The following is a 17,616-nucleotide window of genomic DNA, read 5'->3' as shown; positions in this document are numbered from 1 at the left end:
AGCCTAGAATAGACTCTCTGTGTATATATGTTTTCATTTCACCAGCTGGACCTCAATGAAATTTTTAAGGCCATGCAGCACAGCTTATTTTAACACAAAGAAGACATGGCAGGCAAAATGAGCAAGCAAAAATGGAGATTGTTAGGAATAATGTGTCTTGTGTCATCACATAAATTAAACATATAGATCATGTGGATTTAGAAAAGGGAGTGATTGAGCCAGGGAGCAGACAAGCTGCTGAAAAAATGGTCAAAACAGTAGCTATGAAAATTTTTGATAGCACACAGATGAAAATCAGCAGACGTCTCTGTGTATTCTTACATGAAGGGGCATGCAAAATTGGACAATTCTTGTTTTTGTTGTTTTTTAAATTCTTCATTTTTCTTTTTCTCTCTCCTCTGAGAATCTTTTGTTTTTCTTATTTTTGTTCTGTTCCTTTTCCTGTTTGTTCTTGCTGTCATATACAGTTTCTTGTTCCAGCTGGGGCAAAAGCCTCCTATTAACCAGCCAAGCAGGGTCTCACTATGACAATCAGAGTTGTAAAGATACTGCACAGTAGGCAGAAAGTGTAGATCATGGCAAGCAATGCAGAACTATGGATAGTTTCACAAGAGTGAGAGACCTTGCTCTGATAAAGACTGAATCTCAGAGAAGAGTAAGCACAGCTTATGTCTTTCAGGAGCCACATATCTGATCTAACATTGCAACAGATTCAAAAGGTGTTTACCTTGACAGTGTTGTATAGCCACATCTTGCTATTTTGTCCTCACAGATGGGAGTGGGTAACTGATGCTCTCTTGTTGCCATCTAGTTTTGGACAGCAGCCCATCTCTCGTTTAGAAAGATGCTGAGAGATCTTAACCCCCCCCCCCCCCCCAAATATCTATGGTATAAAGACAGATAGCTTCTTTCCCTGAGAAAAGCCTGACATTGGAGCATGCTGCTTGTTGCTATGAAACCTCTAGTACAGGCTGCAGTAGGAGACAGGCCTGTGGGTAGTGGATTGTGGATACAACTTGACAATGGTAAAACAAAGTTTGGCTGTTCTGTCTGCATGCGGTGAAATGGAAGCACTTTGTATATTTTCCACCTTTTTAGAGGAGGGTTAGTAGGGAGGTTAGAAATCTTAATTTCAGGTGTAATCTGATAAAACCATGAAATTTATTGCAGATGTCAATGATTGTTCTCTTCTTTCCCTTGTACCCATTTGGAAAGATGCTACCTTCATTTCTTGTGTTCTTTTGACAGGTCGAATGGGAGCTGGGGAAAAGAAAAATGCTTGCAATGTACAGTACCGGCGACCTTTTGGTTGTGCAGTCCTCAGCATTGCAGACCTACTAGCAGGAGACACGAAAGATGACCTTATTTTAAAAGTATACATGTAAGAGAACTTGTATCTGGAATTCATTGCAACAGCCTCTAGCAAGCAGTATTGATGTCCATCTTCTTTTCTTTCTTTCTTTTTTTGTGAAAGACCATCACCGTTTTTTATCAAAAGTTCATTAAGGAATTAGTGGGTATTTATGTTCAGCTATACTAGTGTGCTAACTTTTAGTACTGAAGAATGATCATAGACTTAGGTAGCTGAGCAGTACAGTACATGGTTTGCATGCAAAGGTCCCAAATTCAATCCCTGGCAAAGACTACTATCTCCATCCCTGAAAAGTCAAAGTGGGTTAGATGGACCAAGGTTCCAACTCAGAATAAGACAGCTTCCTAGGATTCTACATATCGCTGTTTTAATAATGTGCATATTTTTGAACTAGTTATATTTTTTTTTTGGAAGCGGCAAAGAGTTTTATAGTTTTTTTCCTGACCTTGGACTTAAAATGTTTTGGGAAATAATAGAAAACCACAGAATGAGAGTGAGGTGTTATCATCTATACTCATTGGGAACTTTGGTTGCTTTCAGGGTTACTACTTTTGAATCACCTCAATGTGTCAAGGTCAATACTGCACTAGCCTTTTCCCTTCCCCCAGTGTGCTAAATTATAGCTGCTGGAAGCAATGTTTTTGGGAGCAATTTAGTGTGCTCTTATTCTACTTTAATTTTCTGACAGTTCAGTTGAAAGTGTTCTCTGCTGGATTCCTCAGCAGTAGAGAGGTTTACATGCCAATTGCATTCTGCTTTTGTACTTTTGACTGTTTATATTTTTTTAAATAGTATTCTTTTCTCTGTAGCAGACAAATGAAATTAGGATTATGGCTTCCCTTTTAAATAGAAAAAAATTGATTTAACTGAATTGTATAATTTGAATAAGTTTTGTTGCAAAAATACTTGAAAATGTTTTTCCTGGGTTGATAGTCTCTTGGCTGGATTTGGTGCTTGCCACTAGCTTCCAGTAGTTTCCTATTTTTAGTAAACACCGTACCACTACAATTTTCTTAAACCACTAGTGTCATACCATCTATAGATAGTTGTCAGTGTCTTCTGCTACCTGGAAGTCAACTAAGAGAAAAGTTGTTCTGGGATAGCTATTCTGGTCCTACAATAAAATCCAAAATACACATCATGATGGTATATCCATTTGGACAACCAAAAGGCACAAAAAAAAAATTATCTTGCAAAGCTAATGTGAGGCCAGGACACAACCAGATCTCAAAGAAGGTTACTCTGATGTACTAATGGAGAAGGATTCATTGTGTTCCTTTTAACCTCTTTGTTTCAAGTCCTCCAAAGGCCTCAGAGGGGTGTAACTACTACTTGCATTGGCTCTCCTTCCAGACTCTTAAACCTTAAACAAACAAGCAAAATGTAAGTCTCTCATTGTCACAACTCCAACCCACACTCCTGGATTACTAACATCTTTGCTTGGTGACGAAGCCTGTCACACTTCAAAAGCTAGTGTACTGTATGTTACACTTTTGTTTGACCAAATAAAGGTACTATCATGATATGTATTTTGGATTTTTGTTGTAATAGGAACAAATGTTTCTCCTGTAACATACAGAAAGATCTCCACATTAGCTAGAATCTGTTACAGCTGTGATAGTGTCTGTGGCCTCTGTTTGCCCAGCAAACATTCCTGTGATGTCTGCCAGATACCTAGTAACACCTCACATCCTCAAGAGCCCTAGTGCTTGCTATTAAAAGTTCTCCCCAGTGCCCCAGAATAGTGGCCTAAATCCAACAGAGGTTGCATCTGTACTGCAGAAATAATCCAATTTGACATCACTTTAACTGCCATGGTTCAGTTCTATGGAATTCTGGTAAATTTAGTTTGTTGGGGCACTGGAGCAGAGCTGGCATGTATTTCCTAACTGGAGAGGCCTGTACTTACAGCATTAAACATTTTCTCAGCTTGATTTAAAATGTTTAAAATGTTCCTTCTTTTGTAGGTGCAACACGGAAAGTGACTGGTATCAGATCCATGAAAACATCATCAAAAAACTAAATGCTCGTTATAACCTAACAGGATCCAATGCAGGTAGAGCATTTCCCTGATTTTCTTTGACAAAATTTGAAATGCCAGTGTGGTGTCATAGGTGCTGTTTTGGCTTGGCAAGCAGCTCAAAATTACTTATCCATGTTATGATGCCTATTTTGACGATTGCAAGGTCAGAAGGTTAGCAGTTTGAGGCTGAGTGCTGCATGATGGGGTGACCTCCTGTCACTAGTTCCAGCTTCTGGCAACCTAGCAGTTTATAGGTAAATACTTCACTGCACTGAGGGGAAAATTTGTGCAGAGGAGCTGTTGCTAACAGATGGTTACAGTAGACAGAAGAATATTTGACATGAAATTTAGACATACTTCTTACACTAAAGACAATAGTGTACTCTGTGATTAGTGTACTCAGAAAATTGTGTACTATGTGATTTAAAAAAAAGAATTCACAGAGGATCCAAATTCTATAGTCAGTGGTGAGATCTGGTGAGAATGCAGTCCAACACCTTTTAGAGGATAACATTTGGTCCAACCTTATTGTAAATCCCATGATATCATTGTGGTGTGTGTGTGTGTGTGTGTGAAAGAGAGAGAGGGGGGAGGGAGGGACAGAGAGAGAGAGCGCTTCCCTATTACTTTGCTGTACTAGCAGTCAAATCTCTGTACAGTGGCATTTGGTGACTACAGTGATCATATCCATGTGTTGTGGGGCACATTTGAGACAAAGTCAAATTACTGTTTAAATTAACAGTACAGGTGAACCCTGGTGACAGGAGAGATTGGAAAGAGTTAATGTAACTGGAGAGTTAATACACTGCAGTCTTAAAATATGTTGGGGCCAGACATTGCATTTAATCTTTGATGTGCTTTAAATTGTCTTCTATATTATATATTGCTAATCTAAAAAAGCACTCCTCGCCTACCTTTAATTATGCAAATGTCACAGGGGCTGTTGGATAGATTTGGGTAATTTATGTGAATTTTTCATGCCACTAATGTTGCTGTTCAGTAACCAAGAGTTCACTGGATGAGGTATAGATAATTTTTAAGCTATATTTGGAGCTATCATTATGATGCTGCGAACGCATGTGTGTATTTGTGTTCCTATGGGACACAGGATGCTTAATGTAAGGCAAAATCAAGCTGTAGCCTAATTTTTGTGGTTCTTATCCTCTTCATAAATTATAATCTCAAAATAACATCATCACCAAATGAATGAATGTTTTTCTTACAAGAAATTGATGGTGACGGGAGACCTTTTTTTAACTGCCCCAAAAGAAAATTGATATATATTTTTCTAGTATTTAACGAAAGTAAAGTTATAGAGCAGCTGTTGATATTCACAATAACCCTTGCAGCATTTGTATTCCTCATGACAAAGGTTTTGATAATTAGAATGAGTCTCAGCCACACTATCTTGTCTGCTTGCATCATGGAGAATCTGGAAGAGGCTGAATCAAATGTATGCAAGCCTCTGCTTTACACCTTTTATTCCTCATACAGTTTCCTATCATCTCTTTTAAAAATCACTTTTCTTTATTTCATTAATATCCTGGGAGTGTACGCACTGTTGAACTCAGTGGGACCTATCTGCAAGGAAATGTGCATAGAATCACACTGAAAGTGGCATTTATCCCACTTTCCTTATTAAAATTCTTTGTGGAGTGACACATACCTTTCTCAGTTTGAAATGTGTGTCTGTTGGTAAATGTCTGAAAAGAGATGATTGGTCATGAGATGGATAAGACCTTTTAATGTGCAGTGTGTGGTTAAGTGAACAAATAGCAAACAACTTTTTCTCCTCTACATCACAAGTGGGATCTTAATTTATAACCAGAGTTTGAGACTAAAATTTCCAGAATTCCCCAAGCAGACGGGCCTTGGGTCATTCTTACTGGGGAAATATGGAAGTTATGGCCTAAGGTCCTCCAAGCCTTATTCACAGCTAGGGACTTATGATTTACTGTAAGGTGCTTTGTAAACAAAGTAATACAGTATGTGTATTTTAATCCCTTTGGCATGATTTTAAGGAAAATGGCTTGTAAGTACAGGATTTCTTAATTTAATATTTTAGTTCCTCTTGATGCATACTGTACAAGATGTCCTGGGCTACTGTGCCCTAAGTTATCCTTTTTCTAACTTAAGTTGTCATTTAATGTGATTGAAGACAAAACTGCACTATATTATCCAGCAAGCATTTTTTGTTCTAAGAATGCTAAAGTTTAAATTTGGCTTCAGTCTGTAGAGACTATTTCACTAGATTTATATACATAACACAATCCTCCACTGAACGAGATGATAAAAGGTAATAGTTTTTTTAATTATTTTACTGTTCATTTTAATTTTTTGTGAAATTTTCTCAAGGGGATTTTTGCACCAAAAATGTGCGAAAAACACTGAGGAGTTTGTGTTTAAAAAAAGTCTTAAAATGGAAAATATCACAGTGGTTCATTTGTTTCCTACAAAGTATCTTCCTTTTAAATCAAAAAAGATAAAATTTGAGTATCTTCTTTACCTTGCTAATTTGGGGACGGTCAAAAACATTTTGCTGTTTAAGGCTGATCAACAAAAGACAGCCACACCAACTGTTGTCATTACAGAATCCTATAAGACTAGTTCTTTTGGCACCTTGAAGTAAAAATCACACAAGAGCTTTTTCAGAGTCTTCACAGTGCAAATTCAACTATAATCAATTAATAATTAACAATATCCTTCATTTTCCTGAAACCCAAAATTAAGTGCTCCAATCTACCTAATAGTAGGGCTCTCCCTGTTTAAATCATCTCAGGCTATCTTCTGTCAGGTCTTTTGCTTCACCCTCTGCCTAGGTTCATAAATATATCAACACTGTTTAGAGCGCTGTATTTTATACTAACTCTGACTAACATCCGTAGAGTGCCTTTGTTTAATTGCTTTACACTCTTGTGACAGGATGTTAATCTGCCATTTTAAATCCTTCATTACACTTCTGGGGCAAAGAGATTATGTACATTATATTTTCATGTGTTTAAGTATCAATTGTCACCGAAGGCTGCACTCTGAAAGGAATTCAAAGCAGGAATGATGCTGAGATCTTGTGATTTAACATAAATACACACAGCGTGAGAGCATCTCTCTTTGTTCTCAATAAATGAAAAGCCAGTTCAACTGAACTTTGATAGAGACTTTTTTTGCTCAATAATTATTGCTCAATTAGGTTTAATTTATAACTTGATAGAGGAAGAGAAGTACTTTTGAGGTTCGGATGTTTAGATTTTTCTATTTATAAGAAAACTATAATTCATAATACAGTGAGCCCGCGTCATATGTGAGCTTCACTTCCGCGGCTTTCAGCATATGTTGAAGCTGCAGGAGAATCTAATAAATGGGGCGTGCAGCGCCATGTGCATGTGCCCCATTATTTTCAATGACGCGCGAGCATATATGATTTCCCCCTTACACAGGCATGGCCGGAACGGATCCCCTGCGTAAGGGAAAGGAGTATTGTGAAACCTAGAGCCAAAATAGATGGCCTGGATGGGGAGGCGTAAAGCCACCCTACCTGAAGATGGATTGGGGCCGGGGCAGCGACATGCCGCAGCCCCGATCTCCTGTGGCACCGGCTGAAAAAGGAGCGGTTTTCAACCATTACTTTTTCGGTTGCAGAAAAGCTGCCTTTAGCAGCTCTTCTGCATGTTGGGGGCTTGTGGCGTGTAATATCGCTCCCCCAAGATGCCCGGAAGCCAGCACACATGTGTGGGCAGTTGTGCAGCTGGAAGGTGGCTTCAGAGCATATGGTGTCAAAATGCCATGCTCTGAACACACCCAGACAGCGGCGCAAAGAGGCAGTTTGTTTTGCCCCTATGTTTAATGAAATTAAGCTCTTGTTTTTAATGGTTTGTTTTAGCAGCTTTTAATTTTCTTGATGGTTTAGTTACAGTTTTAACTTTTGTACAATTAACATTTTTAAGCTGTATCTATTTTAACTTGTGTGTAATTTGGGTCCCAGACCCAAAAAGTCAGATTTAAATATAATTATACTAATTCTAGATTTAAACTGAACTGAATGTATGTTCTTTGTTCTGGTGAACCTTGTTCTCATTGTCTTGCCATTCCTGTATTTCTCTGTATTTCTTCCCTTGAGTTAAGTTTTGCTGTAAGTTCTTCAGACAACATACCTGCCCTATTTATTGTTAGCCAATAAAGCATCATAATATATGAGATGGACATAAAATCCTACCATTGCCCAGCCAGCATGGCACTGGAGTTGTTGTTCCAAACTGCCACTTTTCCAAAATCTGGGGGAATGTATCTGCTAGGCCCTCATTTTCTGTGACCTGTCTTTGCCAACACGACTTTCTGTAATAATGCAATATGATTCTATATACAGACTAAAGGGCTATCTAATCTGCATAATCTTTTCCTCCCTGCATCCTGCATATATTATGGTGAACATTTCATTAGTTTTTAACATATTGCGCTAGTGCTACTCAGTCTGAACAGCTGATTTGTCCGTTAGAAATTCTACCAAATTCTATTATCATTATTTTCACTGGCTTCAATGCACTGTATTATATTTCTCCTCTCATTATATATACAGGCTGCTATATTCTAATATAGCCAACTGTGCTGCTGTCATAGTAATGATTATCATCCTGCACTAGCTTATTCCTTGTTTACATTCCAATGCAGTTAAATTCTGCTAGATTGGAAAAGTGTTTTGTTATTTATTTTTTTAAAAGATCAAACCATTTCAAAATAAGCAAAGAATGTATTGGTGGATGAATTTACTGTTAGTCCACTTTGCAGTCACGGTTTAACAGTTAAACTGGAAGGGTAATAGATAGAAAGCATTTAGCAAAAGTTCTGTTATATAGGTCACCTGGAATGTGCCATATTTTTAAAGCTCTATTATTAGCAACTTATACTGCTTTTGGCCCAGAGTATTTTCTGTTTTAGACTGCAGTTGACACTATAGTTTCTCTATGGAGGGAGGTGGTTCCAAAAATATCTCTGTTCATGTTTGTGTAAATACTTATAGTTCTTACTTGGTCTTACATTGAAAGCAATCATACTAAGAGCCCTGGTGGCACAGCGGTTAAATGCCGGTACGGCAGCCACTCATTAACAAACCACAAGGTTGTGAGTTCAACTCCAGCCAGGGACTCAGGGTCGAGTCAGATTTGCATCCTTGCATCCTTCCGAGGTTGCTAAAATGAGTACCCAGCTTGTTGGGTGCAATTAGCTTACAGTTGTAAACTGCTTAGAGGCTGCTTAGTGTCATATGGACACTAAGCAACAGTTGGTTTTCAAGAACTGAGGAAAGTTTGGAAAGATTACACTTTGGACCACAGCTGCCTGAATAGCCCCAGCCAGCATCATCAGTGGGGACCTGTGAGTGTAGTCTCAAAATTAACTTTTCTGAGGCTTTGAGGTTGATTTTAATAAATTCGATATGGTGGTAAAAGCAACAATTAAGATACCAAATCTCATGTGTGTGTGGATATGTAAATGCATGCATACACACTGTGATTAATAATGCACTTTTAAAAGTGATGTTGGCTTAAATGGATAGTGGATAATAAACATTAGCAAACCAATGTCTAGTTTATCTTGTAGCAGAGACATCAATTCTTGTCACTCAGCAGTTATTGGTTACGTTGAGTTGGATGGCTGAGTGTTCTGGGAAACTTGCTCTGTAAGAATATTTTCTGCATTTAAAATACAGAAGACCTGCAGAATGGTACAAGAAACAGCAGTTACCATGTAAAGATCTCATAATAAAATTAAGAATTGAAAAAGCTTTTGCTCCTAGGAAGTGACTTGAAATCCCAGTTCATTTTGATTCATTTTAAATGTCTGTATCTTGTATTAGATTTGTTTTTGTTTTTTAAACTAGAATTGGTCTTCTCCCCAAAGAAGACAAAAAGTTGGTAAAAGTGGGCATCAGCCTCACCTTCTCCCTAAATTTGAAAGTTAATACAGCACCTACCTGATTCCTGTGGCCTAGGGATTTACCTGGAGATTATTAATATTTATATGCACATTCCTTACATTATTTATTAGGCTCAGAGACATGGCTCACTTGTCAATTTCTTTGTATCTTAAGGGATACTGGACTCCAACAGAATACAGGAAGGCCTTTCAGATTTTACCAGCTCTTAACTGGAAAGAGAGTTGAAATGCTTTTAAGAATATATGGCCTTAGCAACCATTATTCTTGCTTGGAGGGTATTGTGTCTCACTTACCTTGAGGGTGCTACTGTGATATGTCAGGATATGAAAGTATCCCTGTATTTCACTTGAAAGGGGCTGAGGGTTTGCTCGCTCTTTGAACAAAAGCTTTCAAAGCTTTAAGAGCATATGAGAAGTAGTTGTTGCTGTTGCTATAAGTGCCACCAAATCTGCCTTGCTGGTCCAAAGTTAAGTTGTTGCTGTTGCTATAAGTGTCACCAAATCTGCCTTGCTGGTCCAAAGTTAAGTCTCTTCACTTTGAACCAAGGGAAAGGCAGAGGTGATGGTAGGTGCTTTTATCTCTAATTTTTTCTGTGAGCATTTACTTATAAGTGTGTATATCTATGTGAGCATCTCTCCTTTGTTACTTGCTGCTTTCTGAGTAGCTTGTGCGACTAATGATGCAAAACCCTTATTATACATTCCCTCTGTTTTCCCACTGCTATTCTCATTCAATTCCTCTTTCTAGATCAGGTTATGAGACTCTCTTTCCCCCCGCATTTCTAATCATGAATATTTTGTGAATGTATTTTTGAAGAGTACACATATTATGTATATGTCTTTCTAACATGCACATTTTCTGCACATTTTTAACCTTGTCTAAACCATGTTTAGGCACATCTTTCAAAAATATACATTTTTGCACACTTTCCAATTGCATATGTTTTTTGTGTGAGTATACATTTGTTCCTCCAAAATTTATTGTAAGCTTTCACAATTCTCTTGGCTTCCAAGGCAAGATATGTTATATTAGCAGTCTTGGAAGATGCAGTATGGATATTTGAATACAGAATTGTAATTCTCATGGAATTCATTTCCATCCACATATGAGATGACTCTTGTGACCATGAAGAAACTTTGTTTGTTGAAGAAGTTGATGTACACTCTTCAAATGGCAACTGGGCTGTCAGGCACATACTTTTCTAGTGTGACAGTATCAGCTAAAATGTACTTTCTTTCAGACACAGGCTGAGACATTTTTGTTAAGCCATAAATATATGTATTCAAGATACATATTATGTTGTAACCCATCTCACAACAAACTATACTCACAAGGATGCCCTTGGCATCCATGTTGTACATTTAGACAAACCCCCAGTGGAGATCTTGCAGTGACTGTTCATAACTCTCTTTCTCCAGCAACACATCACATTCCAAGTCTAATTTGGGCCAGCTAGAGTGAGGTTGTTTGCATTTCTGATTACATTATTTAGCTATCATCTTAACACAATTATTCAATCTACATAAAAGTATTACTTGGGTGCAACTAATGAAAAATCCTGATATTATGCTCCTAGCTCATTCAACCAGCACATCTTTTTTCTTCTGTCATCTTTCCATCTTCAGTTTTATCTTAACCTTAACACTGCAATTCTAGTTATTTGCTTGTGAGATACAATACCCTATAGGTATCAGATCCCATCTGATCTTTCAAACAAAGCATAGTCTGCGCTGGTTAGTACTTGGTCGGGAGACCACCAATGAATACCAGGTGCTGTAGGCTATATTTCAGAGAAAGGAACTGGCAAAACCACCTCGGAGTATTTTTTTTGCATAAGAAAAACCTATGAAATTCATGGTATCACCATAAGTCAACAGGTGACTTGAAGGCACATATACACACATGTCTGGATTTAAAAGTTTTCTTTGACCCTATACAGACTGCCAAAATAAAGCTGCTTCGGGTCATTTTGGAGGTATGCTGTTTAAATGATGCACGTATCCTAAGAGTCCAGAAGCCGCGCCAAAGCTGTGCTCAAGTCCTTAGGACTGGATCGTGGCTTTGGCGTGGCTTCCAGACTCTTAGGACGCATGCATCATTTAAACAGCATACCTCCAAAGTGACTTGAAGCAGCTTTATTTTGGCCTGTCTGTATGGGGCCTTTGTCTTGCTCTAAAGCTTTTTTATAGCCTACATTAGCCCTTCTGTGAAAGTATAGTACCATATATGAACCTTTTTTGTATCTTTTGTCCCATGGTTCTAAATTATAATCTTCTTTCAAAAAAAAACTAGGGATCTCACAGTTCTCTTATTACCGGAAGTCTGCAGCTCAACAATTGCTTGATTAGTTCATATTAGTGTATAAAAATCTTCTATTTCTTGTCTCCTGAACTCTTGTCTCCTGAACACTTACTCTCCTTCAGTGTCCTCTGTCTTTATCAGTTATGTAGTTCTCATCCTTCTTCATCTGTGACCTGTAACTATACCATTCATTGGGGTCTCTACATACCACACTTCAGTCTATCACACAAGTCTGCTCTTCTCCACTAACCACAAGCACAAAACAGTGTATGTTACTGACTTTCCAATATAGATGCCTGTCATTCCTTTAATTCATGCTATTTATATATTTAATGAATATGTTTCAGCATTTATTTATATGTACCAAAATAATTGTCTTTGTGAAACAGAAGCGGGGTAGAGTCTGTTATACTGCTGCTTACACTGTCTTCAACATACAATCAAGGAATGTGATATTTAAACAAGTGAAAGGGGTTTAATTTAAAATGCTTGGCAGCAACTTCAATTCTTAGGTTAAAAGTTGCTTTTGCCGCTAATATTCTCCAGCTTCCTGGACAAAATAAAATTCCCCAATGGAAACCTGAGACATGAAAAAAGAGGCTGGAGAAGTCCTTAAATGCTAATTAGACTTAAAGTCTTGAACTTTAAAGTGTTTAGGAAGAATAACAGGTTTAAATGGCACCAGGCAGTGCAGAATATCTTATTATTTTAGCAGATTTCTTCTACCTCAAAATAATTGGACTGTGAAGCAAATGTATCTTAGTCTCTGAGGAGGCTTTTTTTTTAGCAAAAATTCACTCATCTTGATTTATGTATAATAAACAAGGGATAGTCCCACCAACATCTTTCAGGAATATGCAGTAGTGCTAGTGCCTTGCACAGCACTTCTGTTTACATCTGCATTTTTAATGTGATGCTGTTTTGGACTACATGTCCACATGTTTTGGGCTACAACTCCCACAATGTCTGACCATTAGCACTGCGGACTAGCACTCATTTGAGTAGTTGTCCGAAACATCTGGAGAGCACTAAGCTGGAAAAATTTTATTTACATACATTTTGGGAATGAGTTCAGAAGCATGTGATCTGATGTTAGTTGATGTAATCCAAGTATGTACAGTTGCCAAGGGTTGGGTGGGGTGCTGCCTATCTGTGGAACTCTGAAGAATCTCACCCATGTTTCTCCCAGCAAAACCCAAATTTGGGGTTTAATTATATAGTATTTTTGTTCCTCAAATAGCCCTTAGCACCCCTAAAGTCTAAAGTAGTTCTGGCAATTTCACTGTGTTTTGGGACCTTTTCACTGCACCACACCTTTTTTCAGGTCTAGAAAGCTTTTTTTCTCCTCAAGGAGGAAGGGATCATAAGCCTACTTTTTGAGGAGAAGAATCCCTGTCTGGGTAGGTTATCACACAAGTTTTTGAAACCACTATTAAAGCTACAGAATAGCGCCTTTGGCAATACTTATCACACGACATCATCTCCATTGCTGATTTGATATCTGGCGTTGTTCGAGTCTCCCTTTGCATTGATGGGGAAAACCTCTCAATAAGTTCCCAATCACACTTCAGTCACATTAGTCCTCAGGTGCAAAATGTTGCTGCTGCAGCAGTTCCAATATTAACAGTCATATGGTGTCAGTATCTTCTCCTGTCCCCCGTTCGCCCTCCTCCTTGCTATTCCCAAGCAGGCTGATTTACTTTACATTTTTCCTCTATTTTCTTTCTCTTTTAAAAACTTAAATCACATTAGCAGAACTCCAAACTGTATTAAAAATAAAAATAAAGTAAAATAACTCTGAAAGACATACTGAGGAAGCCATAGGGCAGGGAGGCAGGGTAAGGGGGCATGTGGAAGAGTACCCAAGGGACCATCAGTAGCAGAAACAGCCCTGGTTATGCTATTGCAGAGATGTGTTAGATAGCTACTCCCAAACCAGTATGTTTCTGTTTCCTGTAACTAGCATGGTTGCGGAAAGAACAAATTTCTTATGGTAATGTTCTGAGCCTAAAAATAGTGAGGGATTGCCTCCCCCGATAAAGGCCCTCATCTGTAGCAAGAGGACTGATTGTGCCCTTCATGGGACTTTAGAGGTCATCATTGCTTATCTGAGGGCCAGTGTTTTACCCCAGTTTTTAGGAATATTCTTTAGAGGTACACCCACTACAGTGGATGAAGTCTGGTATTTTCTGAGTTAGGAACATCCATGAAATTATATGTGGACTTACTGTCTTAGCTGCAAGTGTTTAAGAATATTTAGGGTTTTAAGAGAGCAAAGAAAGAATTGCCTAGTCCTGTTTTTCTTACTGCAAACTAGAGTTTGTGCCAAGTAGGTGGAGTTGCTGTAGCTCTCAAGTGTATCAGCCACTGATATTTATGTCTGTCCAAATCCTTTGAAAAGTTTTGACACAAAGGGCTTGTCTATACTGGTGAAAAATGCTGTACTCACCCCAAAGCTTTTGCTATCAGTCTTTACAATTTATGGCTATTTTTGGGAAGGATCTGTAATTTTCAGCCCTTAATCTGGTTTTGCTATGAAATAAGCAAAGTCATGGAAAAACCTCAGGGTTTTCAGGAAATCCCAGAGTGGCTCTGGTTCTTGTGACTGTGAGGACTGCTGGATCAGCTTTGAGGAACTCATAAGAAAGCAGTGGTGGTGACTCTGAAAAATGGGATGGAACAGTGAAACTGATGCGGTGTTGGCCAGCTGGCCCAGGTGAACAACAATAAAGCATCACACCAAATTTGGTCCAGTGCATGTGCCTACCATCATTGTTGATCCAGGGCCAGTCCAGAGCATAATGCTTCTGACTGGCCCTGGATTAAGTGGCCCGTGTAGATGAGCGCACTCATCTTTTCTTGTATTAAAGAGTATGCTGACACAGAGGAATGGGAACTAGTGATGTGTGTACAAGCTCAGCCCCATATGTATCTGGATGTAGTCTGGAATAACCTTTCTGATGTTCACGAGAACCTTCCTGATCTATTCCTCATCTGACTAATTGAGAGAATCAAAAGTGAGAATTAAGGGGTCATTTTGAAAGAAAATGCAATATAAAGTGTTTCTATTATGTCCAACCTAGTGTGACCTTCCCTCCTCCAGGGCACTCTGGTCTATTTTCTCTTCCACCCAATTTCCCCTTTCTTTCCCAAGAGCTAGCTATCACTTTTTGACCACTAAGCATGTTCAGTTCTTGCTGTTCTGTTTTGGGTCCTCTCCCTTTCAGGACAGTCCCGAGAACAAAGATGTTGGTTATTTTTGGACTGTCTAGACGCTGCCCAGGATATCTTTTTCTGTTGTGAATATATGTGTTATTTTCCTGATTCTCTTGAAGAAAGATTCAAGTGCTTCTGAATAAATGCCACTATGAGATATATGCTATTCTTGTATGCAGTATATGGTTCTCATCTCTGTTTCCCCCTTTTTCCTTCTATAGGGCTGGCTGTCTCTCTTCAATTGCTACATGGGGACATTGAACAAATCAGAAGGGACTACACATCCATGTTTACTCATGGAGTCTCAGTAACAAGAAAGCTGGGCTTTTCCAATATTATCATGCCAGGTAGGATAAAGAAGGATGTGAGATGGATGGATGGATGGATGGATGGATAATAGATAGAGGTATAGAACATTTAAGACTTAGACATGTATCTATGAAAGAATTAGTTAGGAACTAAAATACTCAAAGCATCTTGATTTAAGAGATCATGCAGTATGTGGTCTGCATGGTAAGAATTTTGGAAATTTTACCTCTGGGAATCACCTAAGGGGTGGTGTGTTAGTTATAAATCATCCAGTCCAGTCAAAGCAAATATTGGCATGAGACCAAAGTCCCTACACCTGGTCTTTGAGACTATTACACCTGAAATTGTTAATAGATAATCTTGTGGATTTTAAAAATCTAATGCATATTTTATAGGGTGTAACTGAAATATTTTTGCTTAACATGCTGCAACCAAGGAGAATTCATTTCTTATACTGCTCAGACCTTTCTTATTTTATGTTGTTTAGGTTTATGCCCATTGCAAGTATCAAAGGTTACAAATATTACTAAATTAATCTATCCAGAACAACATGCAAAATCTCTAGAATCAATTCCTGGGTCTGATTTGATTCTGGCCGAACCTGATTATTTCTTACCAGCAGTCATGAATCGTTAGATTGTTAAAACTTTCACTTAATTTATATAGCCCATGTTCACCCCATTACCAAAGGTCAAGCTCCTCTGCCTTGCAATAGAAAGGGTAAATGTTTCTCCTTTGACAAGATTGTCTAGTCGTGTCTGATTGTAGGGGCTGGTTCTCATCTCCATTGCTAAGCCAAGGGAGCCAGTGTTGTCAAAGACAACTCTATGGTTATGTTCTCAGCATGACTATATGGAATACTGTTGCCTTCCCACCAAAGTAGTACCTATTTATCTACTTATACTTTTACATGTTTCTGAACTGCTAGGTTGGCAGAAGCTGGGACTAACTCACTCCAGCACATGGGCTTGGGTCTTGAACTGCCGACCTGGTGACCTTGCAGTCGTTAGAGTTGGCATCTTAACTGCTAAGCCGCGGTGTCCCTATTGCCCTGCAATAGAGTAGTAAAAAAGAGAAAGAGTGTGTGTTATGTTTCACAAAACATAACACACTGAAGATGCCATCCCATTCCTTATTTGCTCTGAGTCAAACAGGCATGAACTTTGACTCGGATTCAAATGCTCATCTTCATTTTGTTCAAAGCCCCAACTCCTCCTAGCTTTCTTCTGGTTTCTCTGGTAATCTGAAATAATATTGTCAAGCAGACTGGATACTGATATAACCAATGCTAAGGAGTGACAGCTTTTTACTGAATGTCAGGCATCCCCATTAAGTTCGCATCCGTTCCTGCTAGCAGCATATGATATAGCAACTCTCTGCTGGTCATTGTCACATTTTTCTCTGACTGCTATAATTTTTATTTTCTTTTGACTTCCCATTGTGAGACAAAATAGCGCTCTTTGCCACTGTGAAAATGTACATCACTAGCAAACAGTGTGTAGCTAGCCAACCACTGGTGGACTTCAGCTGCTCAGAGCTGTGACAGATTTTTCTTAAATATAGATTTCAACATGGTATTTCATCAGCTCAATAATTGGCTTCATGCTTTTGATTGGATACCACACAGCTTTTGTTCTGTCTTCAGTACTATGAATGAGATTTTTTATTGCATAGTTCCTTTCTTATCATATTACTTAGGAATTTCATGTTGCTAATCACAGCCATACAATATAGAAAAATAAAATAAAATAGAAGTGTGTCTTTTTGTTCCCACCAATAGCACACTGTTTTATCTGGAATGTAAAGGGCTTTGAAAAGTAGTGCTTGCTGATACCTCCAGCATTAATTTCTAGTCACTTTCCAATCGTCCATGGAGAGAAGATTACCTATATCTACCTTAGTTTCTGTGAGTTTACTCATTCCAAATTCCACTTTTAACCTTCTGAAAGGATAACAAAAAGAAATTTAAGAGGTTGGGGAGAGACACCATTCTCTAACAATAGTAGCATATATTTTGCTTTTCTGATGAGGAATCTGTGTAATTAAGCAACACAACATAGTTCAGTTGCTGGATGTGAGCACCATCTACAGGGAAGCATTTTCACCAGAAAACAGGCTCCATCAGAAATCAGGTCCTTTGTTCTTTGAGTCTAAGTATTTGGTTGGGCTAGTCTATCAAAAAGGTTAAAAGGAAAGTATTTTATTACATTTCAATTAATTTCTAGTCTGCCACTATTTGTTTTAAAAGGCTTTTGATTTGGAGATTAGATCCAAATTAGGAACACATAAATGATGCCTTGGGGATCTAACTATCTATCTATAATGTAATACAAAGTACATTACCTGATATTCACTATAATTTTCATTTTTCTCCTTCAAGTTCCTTCTGGCTAACAACTGTGCCTACTTTCCCAGCAGTAAGGCCCACTCAACATATCTCTAAGTAAACATTCATGAGATATGACTGTG

The 17,616-nt window shown here is 38.3% G+C and overlaps 1 protein-coding gene across 5 annotated transcripts in view; it reads left to right on the top strand.

The window, feature by feature from the left end:
- The window catches only part of DOCK4 (dedicator of cytokinesis 4), a 311,504-nt gene that overhangs the window by 168,729 nt on the left and 125,159 nt on the right, over positions 1–17,616 (top strand). For all 5 annotated transcript variants that reach the window (XM_089524305.1, XM_089524307.1, XM_089524306.1 and 2 more), the window contains exons 11-13: positions 1,249–1,381; positions 3,340–3,428; positions 15,060–15,185. In XM_089524305.1, the coding sequence (XP_089380431.1) occupies positions 1,249–1,381; positions 3,340–3,428; positions 15,060–15,185 (348 nt within the window). The remainder of the gene's footprint in view (positions 1–1,248; positions 1,382–3,339; positions 3,429–15,059; positions 15,186–17,616) is intronic.

This window comes from Sceloporus occidentalis, unplaced genomic scaffold (assembly GCF_023333645.1).
Source record: "Sceloporus occidentalis isolate IW3139 unplaced genomic scaffold, rSceOcc1.0.p SCAF_5, whole genome shotgun sequence".
Taxonomy (NCBI): Eukaryota; Metazoa; Chordata; class Lepidosauria; order Squamata; family Phrynosomatidae; genus Sceloporus; species Sceloporus occidentalis.
This window is presented reverse-complemented; position numbering and strand designations above follow the sequence as displayed.